At 36.2% G+C, this 27,119-nt stretch overlaps 1 protein-coding gene across 1 annotated transcript; it reads right to left on the bottom strand.

Annotated features, from left to right (window-relative positions):
- Positions 1-10,084: 10,084 nt before the first annotated feature.
- LOC145769160 (uncharacterized) lies at positions 10,085-23,972 on the bottom strand. Its single transcript, XM_082580751.1, has 5 exons — positions 23,807-23,972; positions 12,381-12,562; positions 11,922-12,049; positions 11,401-11,548; positions 10,085-10,864 (listed from the first exon to the last, which is right to left on the bottom strand). Exons 1-5 carry the CDS (start codon positions 23,970-23,972, stop codon positions 10,085-10,087), a joined length of 1,404 nt encoding a protein of 467 aa, XP_082436877.1.
- Between the last annotated feature and the right edge of the window lie 3,147 nt (positions 23,973-27,119).

Genomic DNA, 27,119 nt, shown 5'->3' with positions numbered 1-27,119 from the left:
GGTAAGTAGTGTGAAATGCCAGAGCTACCACACTGGGTGTAATCAGAGCCGTTAATTTGGGCCTGGTAGGCTACCAATGAGATCCTCGGGCCTCAAATCAGACACTTTTAAAGAAAGCGCACTACATCTAAAGAATACTCGGTGACTTTTTCAAGTTCCCGGCCCCTTGGATAGTATCTGGACCCCAAAAGCATTCCGGCCTGGGTCCAAAAGTACCCCCTGCCCCCCCTCTCGCCCCTCTGTCAACGCTACTGGCTGGAATACCTTCAAATGGATTTGTTTGCTGCAGGATTATCAATTGCAAATTGTCGAAATGTGACTTTTTAAAAGAAACTCAACCTTTTGAAACTTGAACGTAGATCTAATAACGCAGAGACTGGATATCGTTCCACTAGGCCCAGAAATGTGTACAAACCTTATGTTTTCAAGTCGAATTTCTGCAAAAACGTACCTGTTCTATACCTAGCCCGAATGCAGAAACATACTTTTAGTCCAAGAATATAATTTTTTTACAGGCCCAGTCAGCAAAGACAAGCTATGGTCTATGCTGGCCTATATGGAAATATTACATATTGAAGTCCAAATTTTGGTCAATTTGTTTTGAAGTTTGACCCAAACCCGACTTTGGCCCACTTTCTGATTGACGGCCTATTGAGCTTACGTCAATTGCAAATTTCGTCAGAAAAACCCTTTGCTTTTAGACAAAAAACACTTTGTATCTCTTTCTGGAGTTTTTGATTATTAACTACGAATGACAGACTTGTTTCTTAATGTGAGAAGCTCACAAACTTTGTGTATAGCCTGAATTGCAGTGGAAAAAGGAATATAGCTAAGTAGGCTAAACCAAAATTGTTTTCTTTCGAATGTCACCTACTCTTCTTACGTTGGCGTTTAAACGGAATATGTTTGTTATCTTTCATTTTCTATTGACGTATTTCCTTACTAAAATCGTTTGCTTTTGTTAAAAAAATACTGCAGTTAAATCAAAATAAGCAAATCACAGCTCATTGTTTTGCTTTTACATCATCCATCAAACGTACAGGCAGCAAAAGTTTTAATTTTTATCTTCACTTCAACGTATTCTGACGGTCACAAGAAGCCCAACCTTTCACGTGTGGCGCGTGGCTGTGTTTGTGTAGTAAGCGTTGTACTGATTTGTAACTTTGTCTAATTAAGATGGCATTACATACGGATACACCACGAGAACCAAGCAATGGTAAGTGTTATCAAAATAAACTTTGTGTTGTTTTAAGTTTCTTGACTGTTTTTGTACGCATGTAGCGCTGTTGTGATATCATTGTCATCTTGCTGTTGGAACAGTGAGCGGAGTAGGCTGCTATTCTGATAGCCCGGTTAAAGATTAGCCTGGTAGTGACACTTTTAAAAGCAGTATTGATTGCATACTTTTGCAAAAATGTGGATCGCATTAAAATTTAACACGTAACAGAAGTTTCGGCATTAAATCATACAAGAAAATTAAAACATTGTATGTAATTTATATTTTTTTAAATGAAATTTATATTTTTTTAAATGAAATCGCCAATAACTTGCGTTAACTTTTGTGGAAAATTGGTTTCGTTTTTTTTTTTACTTGGAAACATGTTTCCTCTAAATGTTCTGTTTTGTGATTGACATTTATAGAATTTATAAACTCCTCAATTTGAAACTACAATTTGTTTTAAATTTGCTTTTGCAAGTGATAACTTTGGAGTAAATTTTGGTTTTAAGAATTTTTTTTCGAGCAATTTTAAGCTTTGGGCATATTTCGTAAATTGCTCAATTAGCTAATTTGTCACATTCGTATCGGCAAACAACATAAATTGGGCTTAGATCAACAAACTGTGAGAAGCATGATCTCAATTTTCTGCTTTATTTACAGTACTGCCCGTTGCTATTTTTTAAACTCCAAGGACCTTTTGAGAAAAGAACTTATGTTTAAATGCATTTGTATTATTTTTTATCAACAGTTTGACACGTTTGAGGTAATTGTGGTTATATAGGTTGTCATTTAGGGGAATTTTTGTGAAATAAGATCAGAAAAACGTAGGCTTTTTGCGTCATAGACGAGGTCACCTGCTACAATGTAGCTACGTTTAGCAGCAGTGTTTAACTTTCAAATAAATATAGTTGCACCTGGTCTTGTTAAAAATCTGCAGTTAAAATTGTGTAGAAGCAATTTGGTGACAATTTAATTTTTATAATCTGTGACAAAAAGCATGCGAACTGCGAAGTTCAACAAACGACGCAGAAAAATAATTGTTTGGTAAAATCAACATGAAAAGCGATGGCAATAAATTACTTTAACCAAAAAAAACTTGATCTTGCCTTTTATCGATAAAAAAATCGAGTTTAATGGTTTGTTTAGGATACTTACCCAGGGAGCAAATCAGTTGTTTTTTTTGCATTGATTCAACGTCTGCAGACGTTGAATAGTTGTTAAAAAAGCGACTGATTTGCGATCTGGGTATCGCTACCATCTTACAAAATCAGAATCGTACAGTCAGTTTTGATATTAAAGAGCGTTTAATAACCATAGCCATGCAATCCTCACCTTATAAAGAAAGTAGACCGTGTCAATATGACGAAATCAATTAAGCGTTTACCACATTAGTTTTCTTTTCTTTTTTTACTTGCCATTTTACTAACTGTCCATTAGGGTATGGTTTGACTCAGCACGTCCGTAGTAATGACCTTATTGAAACTTTGTGATCAAATTTCAAGCCATAATGAAATCTAGAAGATGAGGCTGACAGGCCAATGAAAGGCCTCTAATTCCACCTGCCTTGAATTCGTTGGCACGGCGTAGCCTATGAGCTTACGACTCTGTCACTTCACTTGTCACAAAGTGACACCAAAGAAAATCATGAAGTTGGATTGCAGCTCTACGTTCTTTTTAAATGTACCGTAGGTTATTACTTTCTGTACCCCGGTCAATCACAGCTACGAAATTTCGAAACAATCTCGACGGTTTATTTGTGTGTGTTGCCGTTCTGGTCAATCAATGTTTTCTACAAGTATACTGTAATAGGCTAAGAATTACAAATGTTACAACTACCAGTAGGCCTATTGATTTTGTTGAAGCCAATAAATTTTGACTTTACTCCTTTTTGTAAAATCGCAGCATGCTAAATAACATGATGCATTCTACTCTTGCAAATTTAGCTAAACTATCACAAGATGTATAAAGTGACAATCCGCTTTTGTTCCGACGTTTCGTCAATTAGACACGACTGACTTCTTCAGGGAGCTAGGCTAGGTAGTGACTACCTGTCTAGAATGGCAAAACACAGGACCATGTTGCTGAAATCAACTAAACATACAAAATGAAAATTCAACTTCTAGACGAAAATTATCGCGCGCAAAATGGCAGCAAGCTGTTGATCATAATAGGTTGTGGACTTGTGGTAAAGCTTGAGCAAAATTCCTTCCAAGAAATTGAGGAAGTTTTTGGTCGGAAACTTTGATGCATTTTTGTCTCTCGCACACTTAAGGTTAAACACGCGGAAAAGAAAATATTTCACCAAGCACAAAGAACTTTAGATTTCTTAAGTTTGAGCGTAATAAGCGAAAAGCAAGAAAATTGATAAATTTATAATGTCCCCCTTCTGACCATATTTCTTGCAACCTTTGTGAAATCTTTCTTTGCTATGTGACGAAATCGCTTGAGCGAATTCCATTTAGCTTTTCCAAATTTTGAACTATTTAGCTACTGATTAATTGATTGAACCTTTATCCTCGGACTGGGAAAGCTTCTTGCAGAGCTTAATCCTGGCAGTTTCGCATACTTGTAGAGGCTTTGAATCACTGACGCAGGCCCGGTCACCGAGATTGACAGAGTGAAGTTTCCGATTGTTGAAGTCTTGTTGCCGGGGAACTATTCCATCCATTAGATGCCGCTGAATGGAGAGCAGTCCTTAACGTGCGTTGCTCAAGCGCACACCCCGAGAGTCGAACCAGCGCCGCTTGATCTTGAAGCTTCTTCGTTCCAGAAGTGACGCGCTAACCAATTGAGCTATCGGGACGGACTGTTAAACTGTTAAACAGATTGAAGGCTTACCAATACTGGAATTGAACCCTGTTTCCTGCATGCGAGAAAGACACGTTTTTTGTGCCGTCTTGCCACGTCATCATCTCTGACGGGGACACTGAACACATTTACCGGGCATAATTGGATTATTTTGAAGGGGAAGCTACTGAACGAACCAACATAAATGGATGTGATAATATTGTTGAAAAAAGAAGTATACGGATGTAGTTCGAATCTCACTAGCTCAAAACGAAAACCAAAAATATAAAACAACAATTGCCCAGACTTTAAATCAGCCGTTATCGTTGAATAACTGTAAATAAATGGTTGATTAGCTGTTTGGGAGCTTATAATTAAAGTAATAGAAGTGTGAAAATCGTGAAGTTATTTCCCTTCAAAAGGAAAGTTTGAGCTTTGAACATGAATCGCTCTTGTGAACTGGTCCGTGCCTTCGTTTTAAGAACATACTGTTTATATCAAATCTGCATTAACGAAGGTTGAAAGGCTTAACAGAAACGAAGTAAAATTCAACAGCTCTTCAATTTCACATCACAGGCAAGAGCCAATGTACAGTAAGTACACTCATCCTCCAACAAAATCGCATTATGAATCACTGGTGACGTAATAGATGAGATAACGTCATGAGGATAGATGATGGAAGGTTAGAGCAAGGTTAATCGTGTTTAAGAATCAAGCGTTTAAACTTTTGATAGCCTATACCCTGGCCAAAAATTATTATTTCTATCCCTTTTTTTATTCGGAACAGTGTTCAAAGTAAACTTCACCGTTTACTTCTGTGTCGCATTTTTTTTCATATTTTTCTTCAACAGAAAGTGTTAAATTTACATCTGCTCCAAATGCAGTAATTAGCTGATATTTATTTTTATTGTATGCTTTTCATAATTTTAAGTTTCATGACTCCCACAAGCTCATGCTTCTTGGTTCCTATAATTGTATGGTTTCAACACGCTTAATATAATTCGAGTGAAAAATGCGTGTTTATTTAAATTATAGATGAGAAAAAAAGCAATTAACTTTTCAAATCAAAAAAATGCTTCCTACATTTTCTTATCACGTCTTAATGCAGAGCAGCGAGGCCTTTCAAGGAAAATCAGGCCTTGCCAATTTGTACTTTTAGTGTTAGAATCAAACAATTGAGGATCAAAGAAAAGCGTTTATCTGATCTAACCCTATAAACAGGCGCTGGCCGTCGGCTAGATCCTAAACGAAAAGCTGATTTATCATTGGGATCTTTGTGTTTGACGTTTTATGCGAGTTAAAAGATCAATCACGAATGTAATTGCGCATCAAGAGACAGTATTCAATAATTTTAGCTAAAGGAACCTGTCAGAAAAAAGCTTAATTTTTCAGTCGCAATTATTCATCGTGTGCTTACCCACCCACTTAAGTTTGCTGTCACATACTTGTTTCTTTATCTGCTTCAAATGAACTAGATTTTGACCCCACATTTGACGTAGAAATGTTTTTTGCAGGTTGGTAATTTTTCAAGTTAGAACTTTCTTTATTCTGATTGTGAGATTGGTGAAAGGTCTCACAAGCTGCTATAGGCTACTATCTCCACTAAAGAGTGCAATATTAATTTTAATGGTAGAGCTAATTTTGTGTCCCTCTGCGGTAGCCGGTAGCTAAGGTTGCTTAAAAATTGTCTATTTTTATGCTGTATCCGTTTAGTTACTACACGTCAGCTGCATGGCCGAGTGGTGAGAGCCCTGGAACGACGTTCGAAAGGACGCCGGCTCGACACCGCTCAAGAGCATGCTGCTGTGTCTTTGGCAGGACACTTGAAGGCATGCCTGAAGGTGGACACGAAGATTGGCTTCCTTGCCTTCCCGTCCACTTAATCTAAATCTTCAACGACCAGGTGCAAGCCTGGATACGACAAACAAGAATAGTTACTACATCTACGAAATTCGGTCATTGCCCAACTTATTTTTATACTGCAACAATCAAGAAAGAGGACCGTCGGTGCGTGCTGTTTTTTAAGTCTTTGGTGAAAACGAACCAGTAGGCGAATTGAGACTTGGAAACAGGAACAGGAACAGCATCCAATCACTCACCGGCCTCGTTTATTGTTCAATGAACTTGAAGACAATTTTTCCAAAGTTTGGGAATCTTCGGAATACATCGTAAAAAGATAAAGCAAAAGAGTCGACAAAAAATTTGAACTGTGAAGGTGACGTGGCCCCATACTAAGCCTCGGAGAGTGAGAGCACAATGTTGTCATTGCACCCTGGTAGAGGTGTTTTTTTTAGCAGCAATTTCAATTGAGTGTTGAGCCAGGTTTGCATGATTGGAAAGCAAGTATGTCATCCGAACTAAGCTGGAAGGCTACTAGAGAGCAGCTATAGTCTTTTGTTTCGTCACCTAAAACGCGCAGACCTTCCACTCCATTAGGTGGCTTGAAGATGGTGTAATCGTTGATGATGTCGTCTGCGGTCTGTTCCTCAGCACCGTATTCGCAGCCGGAGGAAGAGGACATTCAGTTCAGTCGATTTCGACACTCGGTCTCTCCATAGATCTTCTCCCTCCACAGCTCTCGGTTCTCCACAACCTCCTCCAGCCCTTTTCCATTCCCATCCCATTTCTCAGTCAACTTGCATTATTGCAAATTTAAAATGTTGAAATTTAACTGTTATTTGAAACTGATTTTGTTTGGTTGCGTCATATTTTTAAATCTTTGATGAGGCAACAAGAAGTTTCATTGAAACAAGAAAATTTACTTTTGAGTTGAAGAATATTTTTAGATACAATTTTTTCAGCGTTCGGTGGTGGTAGAACAGAGCCAAAGGTATTTTCTGCTAAAGAATTCGTATGCAAACATTACCAAAAAATAAACTAGGTTTCGAAAAGTAGCGATGGATTGAAATGTAATTATTTTGTAACTTTTTGCGCTTTTTGTTTTGTCGAGATTTCAACTTTCAAATAATGATTTACTGGTGATAGACACCCGCTATTTGAATTGTATCAAAAACAGATATTCGTAGGGCGCCAGGTATGTTTACATTATGGTCAACAATAGCAGTTTGGGTGCGACTAATGTATTTCGTTGACAGCGCCTTAGATACCGAATCTTCATCTCACAAAAGTACTAGTTGAACGTTGAATAAACGTTTGAATACAATGAATTAATGCCGGTGCATGAGATGGTCTTGTTAGAGTTTTCTGACTGACTTTCGGATGCCCCTTCATTGTAGCAAAGGTTAGTGTTAAGAATAGAAAAGTTAAACTCGTTCTTTGATAAAAATTTCATTTGTCAACAGTTTTTGTTTGAAATTCACAATTGACTTATTATTTATAACCAGTACATAATGAAGCCGACAAACTCAGAATTAAGTATCAACCGTTTTCCAACGCTGTGCTGACAGCGTTGTGCTTTGTTTTCGCAAAAGCTTCTATTGGTGAACATTCAACGCTTATCAAAGAAATCACACTTTGATCTTCACGCAAAAATGTCACTTCCACCTCTTCTTCAAAACGTATTACGGTCTAGATATAGATTGAAATTTTATTGGTTATATTTTTCGCGTTTACATATCTTAAAAACTGATCTTTTTTCATATAAACCCTTTAGGTCTACCAAGGTGCAGTTAAAAATTGAATAAGATCAGGCTCTGACTTAATCTAAAGGCTAATGTCCTGTTTTCATTCATATGAAGAACACGGTGATGTCCGAGTAAAAAATTTTCTTGTTCACAAGCTACAATCATTACATCTACCTTAACTTGTGCGATATCCAGCCAGCAAAAGTTGCTATTTTGAAGGGCAACTCTGCTATCAGGGTAGCTGTGTCTTGACTAGTCAAACAATCGATTATAACAGCGATTGATGACCTCTAGTTGTACTCAACATCTTTGCTTTGTTAAGGTTCATTAAATGGCGTGTTTTATTAGTGTAACTTCCTTGATGCTGCGTAATCTGTAAAAAACACGCCCAAAAACAAGGGCAACACTGAAACCTTTGAGAACCGTAATGGAAGGTTTTGGAACTTTTTATCCAACTGTAAATTTGTTTCCTTTTGAAAATTCACCTACTGTATGTTTCACAATTTCAATGACTAAAATTTTTATTCGGCTTATGGTATTTTTTAAATTCCCAAAGTCAAGGATCATTTAATCAAAGTTGTATTTTCAATCGACAGTAGTGTAGATGAAAAAAACAGAAAAACATACGCTCCGCTAACTAAACATCATTTTGTTGAGTTGGCCCACAGCAGTAGCCGACAACATTAAATTTACAAGAAAAGATTAAAAAACTTCAAGTCACAACACAGAGCTCCAAGTGTTTTGTCTTTTCAAAGTTCAAACACCAAGTTGGAAAAACCAACTAGATTCTACCTTTCATAGTACGGAGAGCAACACAGTGAAAATGAACATAACACACAAATATAAAGCAGTAACCCATTTCTTTTTTTACGCAGTTTCAGTATAGTCTGATGTTGAAACAGCAAAAAAACGACTTGGTATTTTTTCACTGCAAAAGGCACAGAATGCTCCATTGAAAAGTAAATTGTCACAATGAAGACTTTGAATGTAACAAAAATATATTACCTAAGAAGACTGCAGAAAAAGCTTTTGCAAGCTTGGTGTAGGCCTATATAAATTAGCAACTTCTTTGTGAAAATACATTCCAAAAATGACTTGTCGAATTCTTTAAACCTATTACACATAAGTAGGGAGTAGGTTTGGTAAGACAACTTCTAAGATTGACAAAAGTTAAAAAAACAAACGTAATGCGATCTATATTGGCTTAGAAGTTATCATAAACTTAATTGCTCGTCATAATCTGGTGAAACTACAACGAGAAAATCAACTGCACACATCATGATGGTTAATTCTTCAAAAATACGCAATTATCGGTTTAATGGTGTTCAGATTTTCTTATAGAAATCCAAATTTAACAGTGCCTATGTTTTCTTTATAATGTAATTCAATAATTGCAGAGAATAAAAAATATTACGAACAAATTGTCGGCAATATAGCCCCTTTTCACCGTGAAAAGATGCAAAATACAACTCATTATTCATATAGATTAACTTCTTCTTCTTCTTGTTGTTCTTCAATTGCCTTGCCTGAACCAGGCATCGACGGCCTCAAATAAATAATAATTAAACCAAGTATTCCTATGATATGTTGTATGAATGATTGTTTGTGCCTTGTCGTTAAATTGTTTCAGATAAGTTTGTATTTGTTTGACAGGTGCCCGCTTTCCAAACATTTTACCACTTATAGAGAGATGCTCAAGTTTTTGCTTTCTTATTACATGGCCGAGAAATTAACATTGTCTTATTTTAATATTTTTATCCAAAGATCTGGTTTGGTTCACTTGCTGAAAAAACTTCTTTGTTTGTTTCCTTTGTAAGCTATGAATACGTTGCATTCTACGGAAGCACCACATTTTAAAAGCATTAATTTTTTCAGCCATTTTTGTTGATACAACTCTTTAGTCATGTAGATTACAGCTACAACTGAACTTTCAGTTGCCTCTAACATTATCAACAAACTGCAGCAATACAATATTTGAATAAGCATTTGAAAATCAAGTAGATCACTCTCTATGCGGTATTCATAAATTTGATGTCGCGTTTAGAGAGCATTCATGTTCACTTATTCAAAGTTGTGACAAAAAATCAACCTAAAAGTGTTGCTACTTTTAATAAATTATAAAACTGGGTTTTTAACCTGACATTCATTAAGAATTGTGGGTAATAATTTCATAACAAAAGACGTTGGTTTATATTAAAATCAAACATGGACACTACAAAGATATTTAAACAACTCATCAAAGACGGCTTTTCACACCAACTTACAAACAATTTTCATGGACACCACAGTTATTTAAACAATAAGATATTAATTTCACTATTGTGTTTAAATTTCGACAGAATATTGATAAATTATTTGAAATGACATTGGCGAGGTGGTCTAAGTAACAGTATCAGTCATTTCTTGAATATTGCAAAAGACGCGATACATAGATTATTACGACATCTGTGACGTCACGTAAATTAATCCTGACGTCAAAAAAGTCTTAAGCATTCTAAAATTTTGAATAATCGTAAGCTGGATAGGCGCGATTCTGGTTTGTGAAATTGTATGGGGACCCGTAACAGTCGCCAGTTTGTGGGTAGCTATGGACGTGGTAGCCTGCGCTGTCTCTGAGGGCTGCAGCGGTGGCGGGAAACACGTCGTTGGAGGCGTGGAGTTGGTAATAAGATTGTTCAGCAGTGTAGTGACTTTGCGCTGACGAAGCAGAAGAATCAAGACGGTTTTGATACCAAGCGACTGCAGGCTCGTTGGCGGGGGGAGGTGTACTGCTGAACGATCCAGAACTTACTTCTCTACACGTAGCTTCGGGATGAAATTGCTGGGCGCATTGCTTTGAGCCTCCTGGAGAGAGATAAGTTTGCTGATAACTTGCATAGCTGTATCCAGGAGTGTCCTCATCTCGCAACTGGTATCCTGTCTCGGCTTGCATCCCGGAAACTCCACTTGAACCGGAGGAGTTCGGTCGAGATATTGGTTGAGAATCTTTGTCGTTTAGATCGATCATGGGTTGAATGCTAAAGTTGCTGGCCTTGAGACTCTGTGACGAGCAAAACGCTTTTGTGCTTTCGCTGGGCTCGACCTTTGCCACAGTTTTTTTCAAAAACGCGGAATTGTTTCGATGGACTGTTGAAGAGCTGCTCTCTGAAGCTTCTGTGTCATCTCTGCTCTCATCTTCAGAATCGCTCTTTGAAAGCTGCTTGAAAAGACTTGTCTCTCTTTTTGAAGTCACGCTGCTTGTTTCTGATTGGTTACTTTTCTCATCGTCCTCCAGCTAAAAAAATGTTTGAATTAAGTTTAAAAGGTTTGTTTTTTTGTAAAAAACTTTTGTGCAATTTTATAAAAGTAATCACGGCAACAGAATTGTTGTTTGTGTGACAAATAAGAACATTTCAAGTGATGAAGAGAATCTAGCCCACGTACGATACGTCGCCGGTTCGACGACCGACAAAAGCGTCCAAATGGCTATGTCTAATTGACATGCTTGAACGTGGAGGCTGGACACTAGGATTAGCTTCTTGCCTTCCAGTACACGAAATCCAAAACTTTAACCACCAGACATATTGTAAGGTTAAAAACGACGAACAAAATAAATGAAAAATTTACAGACAATTTTAAGAAGAATAACAAAAAGCATTTTAACAAGTGGAGACTTCGCTCTGACAATGTCGGTGACCCGGATCTGCGTCAGTAGTTCAAACCCTCTGCAAGGATGCAAAACTTCCGGGACTAAGGTCCCAAAGAGACTTTTTCAGTTTTGAGATAAAGATTTTCTCAATCGATCAATGATCAAATAAAATAATATCTTACTTTTCGTTTTTTCTCTTTTTCTGCTCCTCCTCCTCCTTGATTCTTTTTGAAGCGCTTTCTCCTCCTCAGGTAGCTCCCATTCTCAAACATATTGTAAGCATCTGGGTCCATTGACCAGTAGCTGCCTTTGCCAGGTTTTTTGTCGTTTCTGTAACCCCCGGATATTTTAATATTTATGTTTCAGGTAAATCGTTGGTAAGTAAACATAAACAACTTAAAATTGTAAGTAAAAAGATTTTAAAAGAACATTGGTGCTCAAAAAGTTTGGAACATAAAGGCATAATTTATCAATTTGTGATATTGGCTATTATAATTGTCATCATTATTATTTTGATATAATCATTACTGGATTCGGAGCATTATTAGAATTATTGCCGAATATTGCTATTTTTTTCAAACTTTGTACTATCGTAAAGTAAGAAGCAAGGAAAGTTTACAAATACATCTATAGCACTGTCTGGAAATTGTGTTTAAAAACTGCAAATTTACATAATGGTCACTTTCACTCATTTTTAGATCACCTGGGAACTTTAACGAAGCATTCATTTAGCGATAAGTTGTGCCTGATTGAATTTTGCCAGCCTTGCTTATTCTCCCTGTAGAAGGGAAACTTATCCATAATCCATTGGTAAATTCCGTTAAGGGTGACCTAAAAGTAATCATTTCAGCATCAAATGAGCTCGAATTAAAATCAGTTTATCGCTTTATTGTTTTGCTTTATTTCCTGCTGTTGCTAGAGCTTCTTAGTTCAAAATTATGGTTCTTTATCATCATCATTCATCATTGATGATGATAAAGAACCATAATTTTGAACTAAGAAGGTTCTTTATATGGTTCTTTATCTCTAATGTTTTTTATATAAGGTTCTTTATCTCTAATGGTTCTTTATAACTTCTATTAATGCTGTTTGTCAACGTATGCGTCACAAAACTACACATGCTTTTTTGCATTTTGTAGAAAACTAAAGCAACCCAACTTACTTTTTTATTAGGCGCATGTTGAACAGCCATAGCTATCAATGCAATGTATGAATAGGGAGGCTTTACTAGGTCTTTGTTCTGATGGTGATGCAGAGTATGGTGAGAAGAGGGATATCCAGAGGAAAAACTTCCATGGGAAGAGCTTCCGTATTGGTTATTGCATGCGGAAGTATGATGCATTCCTAAAAATAAATAGATTTTGTATTGTACAATACTTTGGTAACTGAACTCTTTCATTGTGTGGAAAGGGACGTTCTTCAGAACAACGAGCAATTGCGATTTGCTGACCATAACGATGTAGCCTCCACGCCATATTCTTTACCTTCACGCATAACGCTATCAATTTTTGCTACAATCGGCTGCCCAGAAGCAAAATTCTTTCATTTAAGTGTAATGGAGCCTTTAATGAAGTCAAGGATTCATACTATAGGGATCGCCAACTCGGCTGGATATCCGACAATTGGAGTGTAAAAGTGTTGCCAGATATTTTTTATATTTTTAGAAAAAATATTATTTTGGCCTTTTTAAAGTAGTAGTTACCCAAAACTTGCCCGTAAATAAATATTTTAAAACTAATCTAAAGCAATTTTATTGTTCACTTATCAAAGTATTATATTTTTGGCAAATTTAACTTCTCTTGTACATAAAACATATTACTTGAAAAATAATTACCGGCTTCAACACTTAAAACATGAAGCTCTTTATTCCTGAGGTGTATTTTTAAGTTTCTCAATTTTTTTTGTTCTTAACTGGTTAGTATAATTTTTTTTAAACCTGCAAGTTTTATTTAGGTTTTTTACATAAATTCAGCACATTCTTATTGCAAAGTAACACAACTACAAACTACTTTAACTCAATCTTGTGCAACTTTAAACTTCAGGTTAGTTTTAAATGGACAAGCTTTGGGCGACCACTATTCTTTAAAAATGCCAAAATAACATTTTTCTAAAAATATAAAAAATATCTGGCAACACTTTTACACTCCGATTGTCGGATTTCCAGCCGAGTTGGCGATCCCTATACTATGAATCCCTGAATGAAGTTTAATTAAAAACTCTATGTTTCAAAAAGTTTATAGTCAATCCAGCTTTTTAATAATAATCAAACAAAAAAAATATTAGCATACAGCTCTATTCAGTCTAAAGACTCAAAAAAGCATAAAAATTAGTAACAATCGAAGCTTTTTCAAGCTATTTGTGGTGTGGTACAAAGCTATGAGTTTTGAAGGATTCCACTTGGCCAAGAAAAGAATGTAATCATCTTCTCAGCCTTTCAACGGAGCTTAAAAATATTTTTGTTTTACAGACAAACTATTTTATGCATCTAATTAAAATTAATTCAAAGTCGTGTAAAAAATGCTGCTATAGTTTTTAAGGTGTTACGGTGTAACAAACACCAAAATTATTTTGGCATCGGCTAGCACAACTTGAAGCTTCGACAGTAGGCTATAGTTGTGAGCAAAAAAATGCAAAACTCTTAGCAGTTTATCATCAAACGAGTATTTGTATTTTTCTAAATCATGTTTGTTGATATGGAATGTTAAGCAATTTGAACACACACATTTTCACAACTTAAATTGACACAACAAGTCATAAACGACTGTAATTGTGTTGAAATAAATATTTTGAAAAGTACTTTTCAGTGAAAAGGAAAGGGTGATAGCTGCAGCGATTATTTTATTTTTTTGATAAGATAAGTTGCACAGAATTAATTTTATAGGACTGATATCACTTTTTACCTTGCCAACTTTTTGCCCTACAAATGCCATATTTCGTTGCATGAATGTTTTGAGATGTAAGAATTACAATTTTAGTGTTGAAGGAATTCTTGGTTTGAAAGGCGATTGTGAAGCTAAATTGACGTCAAAGTGACGTAATTTGTGAAACAGCTTTTTCGTATCTTTTATTGACGAAACATATATCAACGATGCGGTAGGTCGTTCAACTGGCACATCTACAATCACCTAGAGTTTAGAAAAATACAGAATTCTGCGGTTGTTCATTGATAGGTGTTGCTACAAGGCAAGGGTCAATCAACATTATTTACGCTACAACGAAGCTGAAACAAAAGCAAAACAAACTCAGTCCCTCATCAGAACAGAACCAACCACATCCAAAGAAAAATAAGCAACAACAAAAACTAAAACGTTTTGGGAGATGTTGCATTTTAATTTATATAAATTGACTATTATGAGTCTCTGATTGACTAGTAGGCCTATTTAATTTAAACATGCGCACTACTAGCCTAACTATTTTTGTTTTTGTTTGGATGTGGTTACTTCTTCTTAAAATTGCATCCATTTGTGAGCTTGATATTTCCATAAAGATTATTCCAACTGAACTACATTCTTAATAGAATTTAGTGGTTGTTTTTTGTGGTTTAATTTGTAATTTAACTAGTAGGCCTATAGTAAACTGTAGGCTAAGTGTTTTGATAAAGTAGTTAAAATTTCGAATTTTTTTGAATTTTAAAACGCCGGTTGGCCAACACGCTATTGAAAATCCTACACCTCTGCTCTGGGCAGTAGTCTCACATTTGTGTAGACTTGTCACGTGGTTAGAGAAGGCATCAGCAGAAAAAAGAACTAAATTTACTGCCGGTTTGAATACGGAAAAGCATCCCATGTGTCAAGATTTTGATTGGTGAAAATACTTTTATGACTTTTTATTTTCGCCTTCTTTTTGACAAGCCATGCCAGATAACAAAATTTGCATTTTTTATCGAATAAACATCTAGCAATGTCAATAAGATGAAAGTTTATATGGATTTGGGAGTTGACAGCGGAAAGAGAATAGAGTCATGCAATGCAAAATAGTTTCTCTATTATTCACGTGAGACCGAAGTCTTTGGCAGATTACTTCAAGTTAATTTGAGATTGACAGAATTGTATTTTCCTATGAAACCGCAAATTTCAGTTAAATTAATCTTTACGTGGTAATTCCAAAAAACATTAAAAAAGCCGTAAATTCAATAACGTGATGATTCCGAACTCCTTCTCTGTACGCACATTATGAGATCCGCAGACGCCAAAGAAAACACTTCGATTTTGTAAGAGAGAATTAAAAACACAATAGGTGTGAAACGAACTCAATTTCTTTTTACAGTAAAATTGTGAAAATCCTATACAAGCAAGGCACACCAGTGTACTGTTGGGCTTCTTTACCTGGGGTTCACATACCTTAAAAGGGATGTTTCTACTGTTGATGAGCTACTGTTGCAAAAAAGCACACAAAAAATATTCAAAAGCATTGTAACAATGAAAAAAAGGTTCAGGAATCTGTGGAAACTGGGGAAAAAAGGCTCAGGCGAAGTCATCAAAGTTTAGTGGTGCTCAGACGTGATAATTATTTGAAAAAAGAATCAGTCAGTCAAGCACAAAAAGTTAAAAACCATCCTAAATCTATCTAGAACTTGTGATGATGAATTTTCAAACTTGAGTTGCCACCAAATAAAATGTCAAGTAATCATTTTAAAGTCTTAGTTTTTTGGTAATCACTGGAATATGTAGCCGCCATATTTCTCATTGTAGAAAGTGCCAAGTCGAGTTTGCAAACGACATGAAAAAGTGTAGTGCAATTTGTAAAAGTTCGGTTTTTAGGTTCTGCATTTGAACACAGAATCTCAAAAGAAAAACACAAGGATTCCTCATTACTGAATGTGTTCAGTACCTATAGCCAGGCGCGGATCTAGGAGTTTTTTTCGGGGGGGGCCAGAAAATTTGAAAATCAATTAAACAGAAAGAAAAAGATAAAACAGATATTAACAATGATACTACGACAGTAGCGTAGCCAGGAATTTTGAAAGGGGGGGTTTTTACGGCCGGCGGGCGAAGCCCTTCGGCGCCTTCGCCAAATGCGACACCCAGCGGCGGGGGTCTGAGGGGCAGCCCCCAGAAAATTTTGAAAAATTGCTTTGAATTTGGTGCATTCTGGGAGCATTTTCAACAAAAATGTGGGTATAAATATTCCTGTAAAATGGTGATAAGATCATGTTTTCTTCGGATTTTTCGGTAATAAACCTAAGTCTCTATGTTTTCTTGTTGCTAATTCCTGGCTGAGATATTTAAATGTTTGGTATTGGAAAAACTCGCTCTTTTAATGCAGTTTCGTTTAAAATTAGGAAAACTTTATTTTAGAGAAACAGAGACTGAAAGCATTATTCTCAATATCGTGATGTCACACGCGTGCCAAAGGGGGAGGGGGTTGTAACCCCCCCCTCCCCTTGGCTACGCCACTATACTACGACATATACGATATGCCATAAAATAAAATATACATTAAAAGAAACAGCCATTTCATCAATTGTGAATGTTTGAAAAATACATTTTGCTTGAATAAAAATTGCTAAGCATGCAAAGTAAACTTGAAATCTGGTTTAAAACCCTGTATGCAGTGTCCATGACCAATTGGATGTTTGTATGTTTGCAAGCATAGACGGCAATTGATTGAAATTATAATGAAGGCTAAAAACTATAAAACAGCCATTCAAGGTTTCAGATTGTTTCAACTGACGTCATTTGGTTCAGCATTGGTTTCAGCTGAGTCAGCTCCAACAAATGTTGCTATTAAAATGCATTTACAGTTGTATAACGGAATAAAGGAGTCTGATCGATGGATGATTTTAACCATAATAATAACAAAAAATTACCCCCCCCCCCCCCTCCCAGATAAGTAAAGTCTGCCGTGGGACTAATATCAGTTGTGTAGACGCATATCAAACGATTTGATGCGGATACATAGAATTTCAACAATAATTCCTCGCAACATTTCGGGGGGGGCCCGGGCCCCCTGGGCCTCCCCCCATAAATCCGCGCCTGCCTATAGCCATCACTGTACTGATGAGTCCCATGTCGAAACAGAGGCTTTGTCTGCAGGTCACCTGAATTTGATTTATAAATCTCGAAATGTGTTTAAAATGATCGGATGGTGAATTTGCTTCAAGATAATTTGATCTTTCAACAGCGGACTTTTAAAAATAAAAACTCAATTGACAAAATGAAAAACCGATGCATAACTGAAATAGATTTGCTGTTTTAAATTACTGAAAGAACTTTATGATGATTTCAATTCTTAAGTAGGCCATATCTTTGTTTATTAGTGAGTAATGGTCTCAGAGGGCAATTCGTGACTTGACTTTCTTTTTTCCGTTTCCTGTATTATCCAACTGGCTGCGGTCACGATTGTACGGTATTGTCAGCATGTTATACATGATATTGGAGACTGGAGAAATGTACTTAGAAAAATATGCTACCGACTTATGAAGTTAAACTGATACAACAGCCATTGATTAAGTCAATTCTTAACCAAACTTCTTCTATCGATTGTATAGCCCAACGATTCTCAATCGCGGCCCTCAACCATTTTTCCTGCGACCCTCAGAAGAACTTTCCAAAATTGGCGAAAAACATGATTTTAACATAAGATACGTGCTAGCAAAAAATGTCTCATAACAACGTTTTTCCACACTACTGATACAGAGAAATTAGCTGTGTTTATTACAGAGGATACGCCAAACTTTAACGTTTGCGAGCAACTTCTCACTTTGCGTTCCATTCATGACACATCAAACGGGATAAACATGTTGCCCAAATTTCGTTCAAATTTTCCAGAAGCACATTAGGATCCTTCAAAGCTGTGTTTAGTTGCAACAGATGAGTGCCCTTCCATGTTAGGGAAGAATTAAGTTCTTCATAGACTCATTTACAAATGGCGTGAAGAGAATAACCTTACCCCTGTGATGTGGCACCACTGCATTTTACAGCAAGAACATATCGTTGCTAAGTCACTGAAGATGTTGGTTTGGTTGGTTGGTTTTGAATCTTTATCCTCGGACTGACAAAGCCTTAATAGGTTATTCCTGGTAGTTTCGCATACTTGTAGAGGCTCTTGACGCAGGGCCGGTTACCGAGATTGGCAGAGTAAAGTTTTCGATTGTTGTTGAAGTGTTGTTGCCGGGGAATCATTCCATTCACCATGTGCCGCTGAATAGAGAGCTGCAGTCCTGAAAGTGCGTTGCTCAAGCGCACACCCCGAGAGTCTAACCAGCGCCGCATGACCTTGAGCCAGGCGCGTAACAACTGAGCTAACGGAGACGGGGCGGACGGTGTCTAATGTGATTGTGATAGCAATCGTAACATCAACAGTAAACTGAATTCGTGCAAATGTGCTTAACCCTCACAAACTAAAGCATTTCTGGCAGATATTGATACTGACTGTGGGGAGGTGCTTAGAGTCACAGCACCAAGTCAACAGATCATTCAAAACTAAAAAGTAGATTAGGCTAATTAGCGGCATGATTTGTTGAATTTAAAAGTCGTATTAACGGTATCAATTCTTTCCTGTTCCTGATGAAAATATTTGCAACATCTACGGCAATAAACGCAGCTACCACCTCCCGATGATTTTCAACTGAAGCTGCTAGATTTGCAGTCAGATGTGGAGCTGACACAAGCATTGAAATGTGATCATTGTTTTACTTCTAGAGTCGAGTCCCAGAGGAAAAGTATCTTAGCTTGATGGTTAATACATTGAAAAATGCCTCTGTTTAGTTTACCATAACTTTCGTGTGTGAAGAACTCTTCAGCAAAATGGTTGGAATTAAATCCAACCATCACAACCGATTGACAAACCATCATTTTAACCAGTTTTTGAGTAATGCATTTTTCAAGATAATCTTTGTTTTAAGAAACTTATTAAAAGTAAAAGCCAAAATCAAGTTTTACATTAAATTGCTTTGTATGTGTTTTTGCTGTTTTATAGTAGCTTACATAATTATGTTCTTTTATGACTTGTTTGCTTTTCTTGCGGCCCTTTACAAAACTGAAATTTTGAATTTGGTCCCGGTGCTGAAAAAGGTTAAGAACCACTAATATAGTCTATTATATTGAGTCCATGTTAGTTTTAAGCAATTTTTCAAATTAATTATACCGTATAAGTCTAGTATACTGTAGATTAGACGGTTTAAACAGTGGATTTTTGTTGTTCTGTGTTTTGCCATTGAAAAGAAAATTCGATTTACAGACATCACTGTTAGGTTTGAAATTCATGAAATATACATTACTTGCAGTCATTGTGCTACTGCAGCACTCACCCAATGTGACATCGCAATTAAGTCCTTAGTCAGAGAAAAGCTCAATTATCTTCCAAGGCGTTTATAACCAGTAAAAGGATAAGCACAAATATAGCCATGTGATGAAATATGAGCCATAGCGTGCCTCGTGTCAAATCTTTATCAGGCATTACAAAGGTACGAGTAATTTTAACTTCAAAGCGATTTTCTACATCAAGATCACATGACAAAACTTGTAGACAAATTAGCAAAACAAAGTGACAGCTCCAAACATTCCCACAACTTATGAAATTACAGCATGAAAGTTTTTAGCCATCATTGTAACACGATTATGTTGACGTTTATTTACATGTGAATCCTTATGTGAATTTTATGAAGAAAATAGCTAAAGTTTCATTTTTTTTATTTAGCAAAGTCAATTGACACAAGAAAGCACCAATTATTAAATATTGAGATTTTGTTCTTCATGAAACAATAAATTAAACAAAAAAAAATCCCCTACAACCCTAGTATCTTTCTTGTATTCATCATTACACTACTACACTACTAGTCTACTACACATCAAAGCTACTAAAAGCCAAGGTGGTTCTTTTCAAAAAACTTCAGCAAAAAGCCAAGTCGGTTTGCAATGCAAAGACACGCAGGTGTCATCAGGACATACGTGTGGTAGGCTGCTTTGTTCTAGCTTCGATTTGGCTATGTTTGGTAGATGCGAAATAAGACGGAACTCGTCCCGGTGTTTGGGAGGCCATTTGCAAAACAATTATAGCATTTCGAAGGCACATTTCCGTTAGCTAGGTGCACGGCAGCTCATAGGTGGGAGGAGGAAGGTACGTTTTTTCCTCGACGTCAACTGGCGGGGTTTATGCATTGTTCAAATTTAAAAATACAATTCTACCGTTGCTGCCACGTTCCGCTATAACGAAAACAACCGTTCACGAAGCATTATTTTCAACCTAGAATTTTTCTTAAAACAATATTGCAAAAAAATGATGAGACACGCCACTGCTTGGATGAATGACACCTACAGTTCCTGTTTAAACTTTATAAGCATAGCAATTCCGTAGGCATAATCTAAGCAATTTTATCGATGTATTGTTTTGATTAGGCGTTATTCTTAGAAAATCTGCAAGGTTTACAAATAAGGCTATTATACTGTAATATCTTTTGTTGAATACAAGTCATGTTCAAAACTTAAGCTTAACATAAGCTAATTACCAACGAATAGTTTTTTCAATATGAGATACCATACCCAATAGTCTACATAAAATAAAAGTAATTTGCGTTCTTCTGGTGACTATTTACTAGGTTACCTCCTGATGTTAAAGATGATAACTAGCTTTTGTATTTCCGACGTTTCGTCAGTCAGCACGACTGACTTTATCAAGGTGGCTAAAACAGGTTAACACAACCTGTTCAGCAACGATGGCACAACACAAAAACGTACTGATAAAATGAATAAAGTAAGCAGCAAGAATCAGAATTAAAACACGCAACAAGATACCTAGAGGTTAAACTGAATGCAGTGAATGCCTAAAACCAGTAGGCTGCTTTCCAACAGCGTAAATTTATCTATCTATTGGGCCACCGTCAAGAAACATTGAAAAGTCATCAGACAAGACAGAAACCAAGGGAATTGGCAATAACAATGATAGAGAAGACGCACTGAGAATGGAAAAGGTGAAGTTAAAGTTAAAGTAATTTTTTGTACACAGAGGGAAAATTCTGACCATCTTTCTGGTTGAGAGCATGTTGTGCTTTCTGGTTTATGTACCACTTTTCTGTAAATAATCTTTTTGTGTAATCCTTTTCAGTTTTAAGAATGGTAGCGTTGGTCCAAGTAATTTTATGGTCTGAATTTATAGAATGTTTGCAAAGAGCGGAATGCTCCGGACGTTGAAATTTAATAGCTCTTTGGTGCTCGTTGATTCTAGATTTAAGGTCACGTTTTGTCTGTCCAATGTAGATTAAATCACAGTCATGACACGGAACTTGGTAGATCAATCCAGAAACTTCACCTTCTTTCATGGGGTCTTTAGCCGAGGGAAGGTATTTACCTATTGTCAGATAGGGTTTCATCGCAACTTTGATTCCTATGCCATAAAGGATACGCTGAATTTTGTCGGTTACCCCCCTTATGTAAGGAAGACAAGTAAAAGATTTATAAGGAGGAAGCGAAGGTTTCGGTTTGGGTCGCTGTATGCAAGCAAGTTTTCGTGGAAATCCGTTGAGCATTAAAGTATTGTGAATGTTTTTCTTGTGGTGTGAACGTTCAGAATCATCCGTTATGTGAGTGTCCAGTCTGTTGTACAATGTTTTGGCCACTGTGAGTTTTTGATGCTTGGGGTGATGTGAGTTGAACTGCAGGTATCTGTCTGTATGTGTTGTTTTTTTGTGTATGGTAGTGGTTAGTTTTTTGTTGTTGCTATGGCGAACCACTTTAACATCCAAAAATGAAATTTTGCCGTTGACCTCATGTTCTATGGTAAATTGAATGGATGATGAAATGCTGTTAAGGTGCTTGTGAAAATCTACTGTACATAAAATTAACTTTATTGATGTGTTTTCATTCAGAATATTTTTTTTTTCTTTCATTGTATATTCTTTCCATGACAACGTAACAGGATAGATATTTCCTCTTTGAAGTGTCTAACCCTCAATTTAACAAAACCTATGTGCGATAATAATTTGGTAAAACTTGCCAGAAATTATATAAAGTTTTATTATGGCATTTTAACCAATTTGCTTCGAAAACCACGAAACGGTTGCACCTGTGCCAGATACCCGCAGGTGCGTATCGTATTATTAATGTTGGATTTTTGTGGAGTTGCAATCCACAACTTCTCCGTGATTTTTAAGAATAATAATACCTGAACAATAGACTAGAAAATTTCTTTTTGTAAATTCTGAAAACTAAGTTAAGTGAAAAATGCGACCAGTGTTGTAAATTCCATCGCAAACGGGCAGAAAATCTTGCTTTGGCCCGCAAGTTCTTTTGAACGTTGGGCCAACGGTTTTTAATGTCAAAACTATAATACTAAAACATAATTCAATTATGATTTTGCAGCGATCTGAAAGGGAGGACTTTGTAGACAACAACTATGAGTAACCGTTTGAAGATAATAACTTGTCAAATGTAGCGTACAGAAAAGTTAAAGGTTTTTAAAAATAAATATGTCAATCATACAAAGTAGTTTTGAACAAGTTGCTTTCACGTGAAACAATGTTGAAACTATCTAAAACTACATGCTAGACTGCTCATACAAAACTCATAGGACGCCATTTTGAATTTATGATTGCAATTGTGGCCGCACAAAAACATCTCAGATTGAAACATTTTTTGCTTCAATGGGAAACTTGTAAACAAAGACGCGTTTTTTGTGGGGTACTATTCTCATGCAATATTTCGCCTGCTTTATAGCGTGCATGCCACCCTCACTCCGTTTGTCGGTGGAGGCTTGAAAAAATACGTTTTTAACTCATCGAGTGCGTTTTGCAAAATGGAGTAGCCTGTGGCATTTTGCATTGCAAGGTCAAAAACTTCTTTGAAGGTTTTGAGGTGCAACGGATTATCAATTTTATGCTAATTAAAGATGCAAACAAAGTTGAAAGGGAAAACAACAAAAGTTTTCGTTTCTTAACAATATTCCGAGAGCAAGAATTAATCGATTCATGATTGTTGCTACGCACGTACAAAAACAGTACGTAGCCTATAGGCCTAATAGATACATAAAAGCCAAACGCACTGCAAACAACTTTTGTGCTTTGTCAGTTACGGAAAGCGTTGAAAAAGTAAAATTATAGAACACACGAATGTAATATTTTATCGAACATGTCTTCGGTTTCCAATTGACTGCTTGTAAAGACCAAACTTTTTCGTTTAAAAGATCTCTTTCATTCAATGGAGGATGTTTTGCAAACAGAAGAAGTGGATCTTTCATGCTGGTGCATGGATAACTGCTGAATGCAACCTTGCTGCAGTATGTATGTAGGCTAATTGAAAACGGAAGCTCTGGTCTAACCTCTGGTTTGCTATACAAAAGAACCGGCATCCGGTAAAAGAAGCCGTCGTCTTGTGGATTAATTGATTTCAATCTTACTTTGAATTTTGATTTCACTCAATACAAAACACTCTAACAGTACAATCATATACATATACTATACTTTACGCTATTTACTGTACGATTTATAAAAAGTCGTTAAATTGCTATGAACGAATTCACCTGATCTAATGTAAGATTAGAGAGTGGTAAGAGAAATGCTGATATTTTGGGTTGGGTAATTTCATAATTAACTTTATTCAAATCGTGCGTTACATGTTTAACCGGCAAGTTAACCGTAAATTTTGTTGGGCTTACCTGACAGAGCATTGTAGCCTTGTGCTGAGTAGTAGCCGTAACTCCCATCGGCTGAGGTTGAATGTCCTGTATACATGTTAACGGCGCTTGGCGGTCCGACTGCCGGCGAAATTCCGTTGTTTGTTCCGGGGTGGGTTGAAGTCTGATAGTGGAGCTGCATTGTCATGTTAAGTCTCTTTTCGCAACATAGATTTTTTTTCAAAAACTTCCTGTTAGTGAAATCAATAAAAAACGATTGCAAGCACTCTGGGTCATTGGAATAACAAACATACACAAACCAAATTTGTTTAATATCATAACATGAATTGATCACTTCCCAATAAAATATACACTGAGTGGGGTTACTTGTCTCACGTGCTCTATAAAGCCAAAATAACTTTCTTACAAGACTTTTGTTTTAACAACGCTGCACTATTATTGTAACCTGACTGCCTTGCAATGTTGACTTAATGTTTCAAGCGATTGTGAGTGGACTTCGTAATAATCAGTCTATTTCTCCAGCGACAACGTAGGCTAATTAGCAAGTGAATGCCATGTAGGTGTCCAAACCCATAACTGTGCATACTTGGCACATCATTTTCGGATTGTTTGTTTCTGCGTCTTGAGATAACTTAACAACAAAATAACGACTAATATTTTAACATTAAAAGTCTCATTCGATTAACGATGTCTATCGCAAATTGCATACTGTTACAAGTTTATTCTACAAATTTTATCTACATTCTAAGCACGTTTGTTCTACACAAACCATTGAGCTACGCCAGAACTGTTCGAAGAAGGAGGTTTATAAACCAAGTCTTTTAAAATACTTTTTTTTTCATCTCTGGTTTTAATGATTTCGGTGTTACTCTCTTACTCCACCTACCGTAAAAATATTCTTGCAACTCAAAACACATTGAATGGATGTGGGGAAAATGTCCGCAGAGTAATAAAAATACCAGCTTACATAATGTTGTTAGTCTAAAACACAATGTTTTTGTCATGATTGTTAATACGTTATGTAAAAAATGTTCTCAATTTCTAACACATTCTATATTTTCATGTCGTTTTGACTACTAGCCTTCTGTCCGCTGTACCGTTTGTGTTAGTCTTATCATTTGTTAGCAGCCCCGTTAGCTCAATGGTTACGCGCCCGACTCAAGGTCAAGCGACTCAATAAAATATAAGCTTTCTCTAACCCTACTTTTTTTGAAAAGCTCTTGTGCACCGCAAAAAATAATTTAAAGAAAAAAAAAAGTTTGGCTTCGACCGCCGTCGAACCCTCGTTCTCACGATAACTAGGCAAAGGATGAAACCACTGAACCAACCATGCCAACGATAAAATGTTGCATTCACACGGTTTTAATACAAACTTTTACCAAAATATGTAAATGAGACAGAAAGTACGTGGGAAAAAAATTTGCGACCCGGCCTGCGTCAGCGGTTGAAAGCTTTTTTACAAGTATGCGAAACTGCCAGGATTAAGCTTTTAAAGAATCTTTTTCAGTTTGAGGATAAAGATCAAATCAATCAGTCAAATTTTGCAAAACCTGACTTGGTGCATTTCGAAATGACTTTCCCATGATAGGATTTCTTTACCTCGGCTACTTTGCTATTCTCCCTGATAGGCTCAACGCCTCAGGAGTGTTTCTCTCAAACCATCAACCCTCTTGATAACGCACAAAGGCCGATTAAATGTCTACCATATAGCCTAGGCCTATATTTTTTTTACTCACAGAAATTTTACTTAGCCTCTTTTTGATCTAAAATTTCAAATTGTTCTGTGGTGTTGCGACCGTGCCTAATGTGAAACTGATTAGGCCTATCTTCGTCGTTCCGTCTGAAGTACATTTTAACGTTCGCCTATTTCGCTTGTAGGCTACTTTTCTAGACTTCCGCTACATTTAGCATGGGCTATTGTTCTTCTTGTGACTTGTGCTGGCCAAAAAAACGAACAACTATCACCTACCATAATTTTTTTTTAGCTTAGGTTCTCCACAATGTAGGATAACTTACTAAATTTAATTTAGGGGGTCTTTTCGAAAGTTTTTATTGCAAAAAAATGTAATGGTCTTTCCTATAGCCTAAAAGTCTACTTGATATTTTGTTCAATTTGTTCTAAAAATGCTTCTGACAACATAACCAATATAACCATGCAAATAGTGAAGCGGTTTTTTAGACTCAGTTTATTTGAAAAATGTGAATGAGAATGAATGATTTTAAGTCGTATATTTTAGAATTTAAAGAAAACAATATTCAAGCAATTCGAAAAAAATCCTCTTTTCATTTTCTTGTGGAAGAATAAATACAAAATGTATAAAAGTTTAACTCCATCTAGGATTCCAGGCTATCATTTTTTTTTCTTTTTACAATGCTTAGAGCAGTGGTTCCCAACCTTTTTTATCCGGTGGACCCTTTTAGTCGATATTCAAATCTAAATTCCCCCCCTAAAAATTAAGTTTGTTAAAAATTCGTTTACATTAATATTTTAATCTAAGTCTTGGAAAATAAACTAAACTTTTGCTAGTAGGCTAATAAGCTTTTTATCGCTAGTACTAGTAGGCTACGCCAAATATTCCTTTTCATACTAAAATAATTTAATTAATAAAGAACGGCGCTGGAACGTGTTTTATTCAAAGAATAGGCCAACCCTACACCCAAAATATAAGAGTCAATGCATTTAACAGTCTGTGTGAAGATTGTGATTTTTTATTTCGACAACTCATGAATGTGGTGGAAGAGTATTGGAAAGAGCACAACGAATATCATTCTCCACGTCTAATCTATTTCTCTGTTTTGTGTCATGTCCAAGAGTTGAAAAACATGATTTGCATAGATACCCAGACAGAAAATCCGTCATTTTTGCAATGATTTAACGTCTGTAGACGTTGAATCGATGTAAAAATAACGGATTTTGCTGTCTGGGTAAGTGAAAGCAAACGGAAGGATACTTCGAATAGCTTTCTCTGCCACTTTGGGATAGAAATTACACATTAATGACCAAAATCCAGTGAAGGATTTTTCTTTGAATAAGTCTCTTGTGCAAGAATCCGTTTTGAGTTCTAAAAATTCATCCTGCAATATATCGGGAAGGTTTTTTCATCAACAATGTGAATGAATTTCGTATTAAATCAAGATCATCGTCATAAATTTTAGGAAAATATTGAATGAATTCTAGTTCTAATGCTGTGAGATGTTGCAAAATTAATTCTTTTTCCAACTCTGGAAGAACTTGTTCTTTGCCGTCAACAACCAGCACCGATGATAATTCTTTAAACATGGTTTCATGTTCAATTGTTCATTCTAATTTTTCTCTTTCAATTATCAAGGTTGC

This window comes from Aplidium turbinatum, chromosome 4 (assembly GCF_918807975.1).
Source record: "Aplidium turbinatum chromosome 4, kaAplTurb1.1, whole genome shotgun sequence".
NCBI lineage: Eukaryota > Metazoa > Chordata > Ascidiacea > Aplousobranchia > Polyclinidae > Aplidium > Aplidium turbinatum.
Note: the sequence above shows the minus strand (reverse complement) of the source record. Positions and strands in the feature narration are given on the sequence as shown.

What these genes read in the sequence shown, in the direction of transcription:
- LOC145769160 (XM_082580751.1), bottom strand. Translation starts at nt 23,972, where the DNA reads ATGACAATGCAGCTCCACTATCAGACTTCAACCCACCCCGGAACAAAC. An exon ending in AGGCTACAATGCTCTGTCAG is followed by an intron (nt 12,563 to 23,806) that starts GTAAGCCCAACA and finishes ATTTATTTTTAG; the next exon opens with GAATGCATCATACTTCCGCA. An exon ending in TGCTTCGTTAAAGTTCCCAG is followed by an intron (nt 11,549 to 11,921) that starts GTGATCTAAAAA and finishes CGGGGGTTACAG; the next exon opens with AAACGACAAAAAACCTGGCA.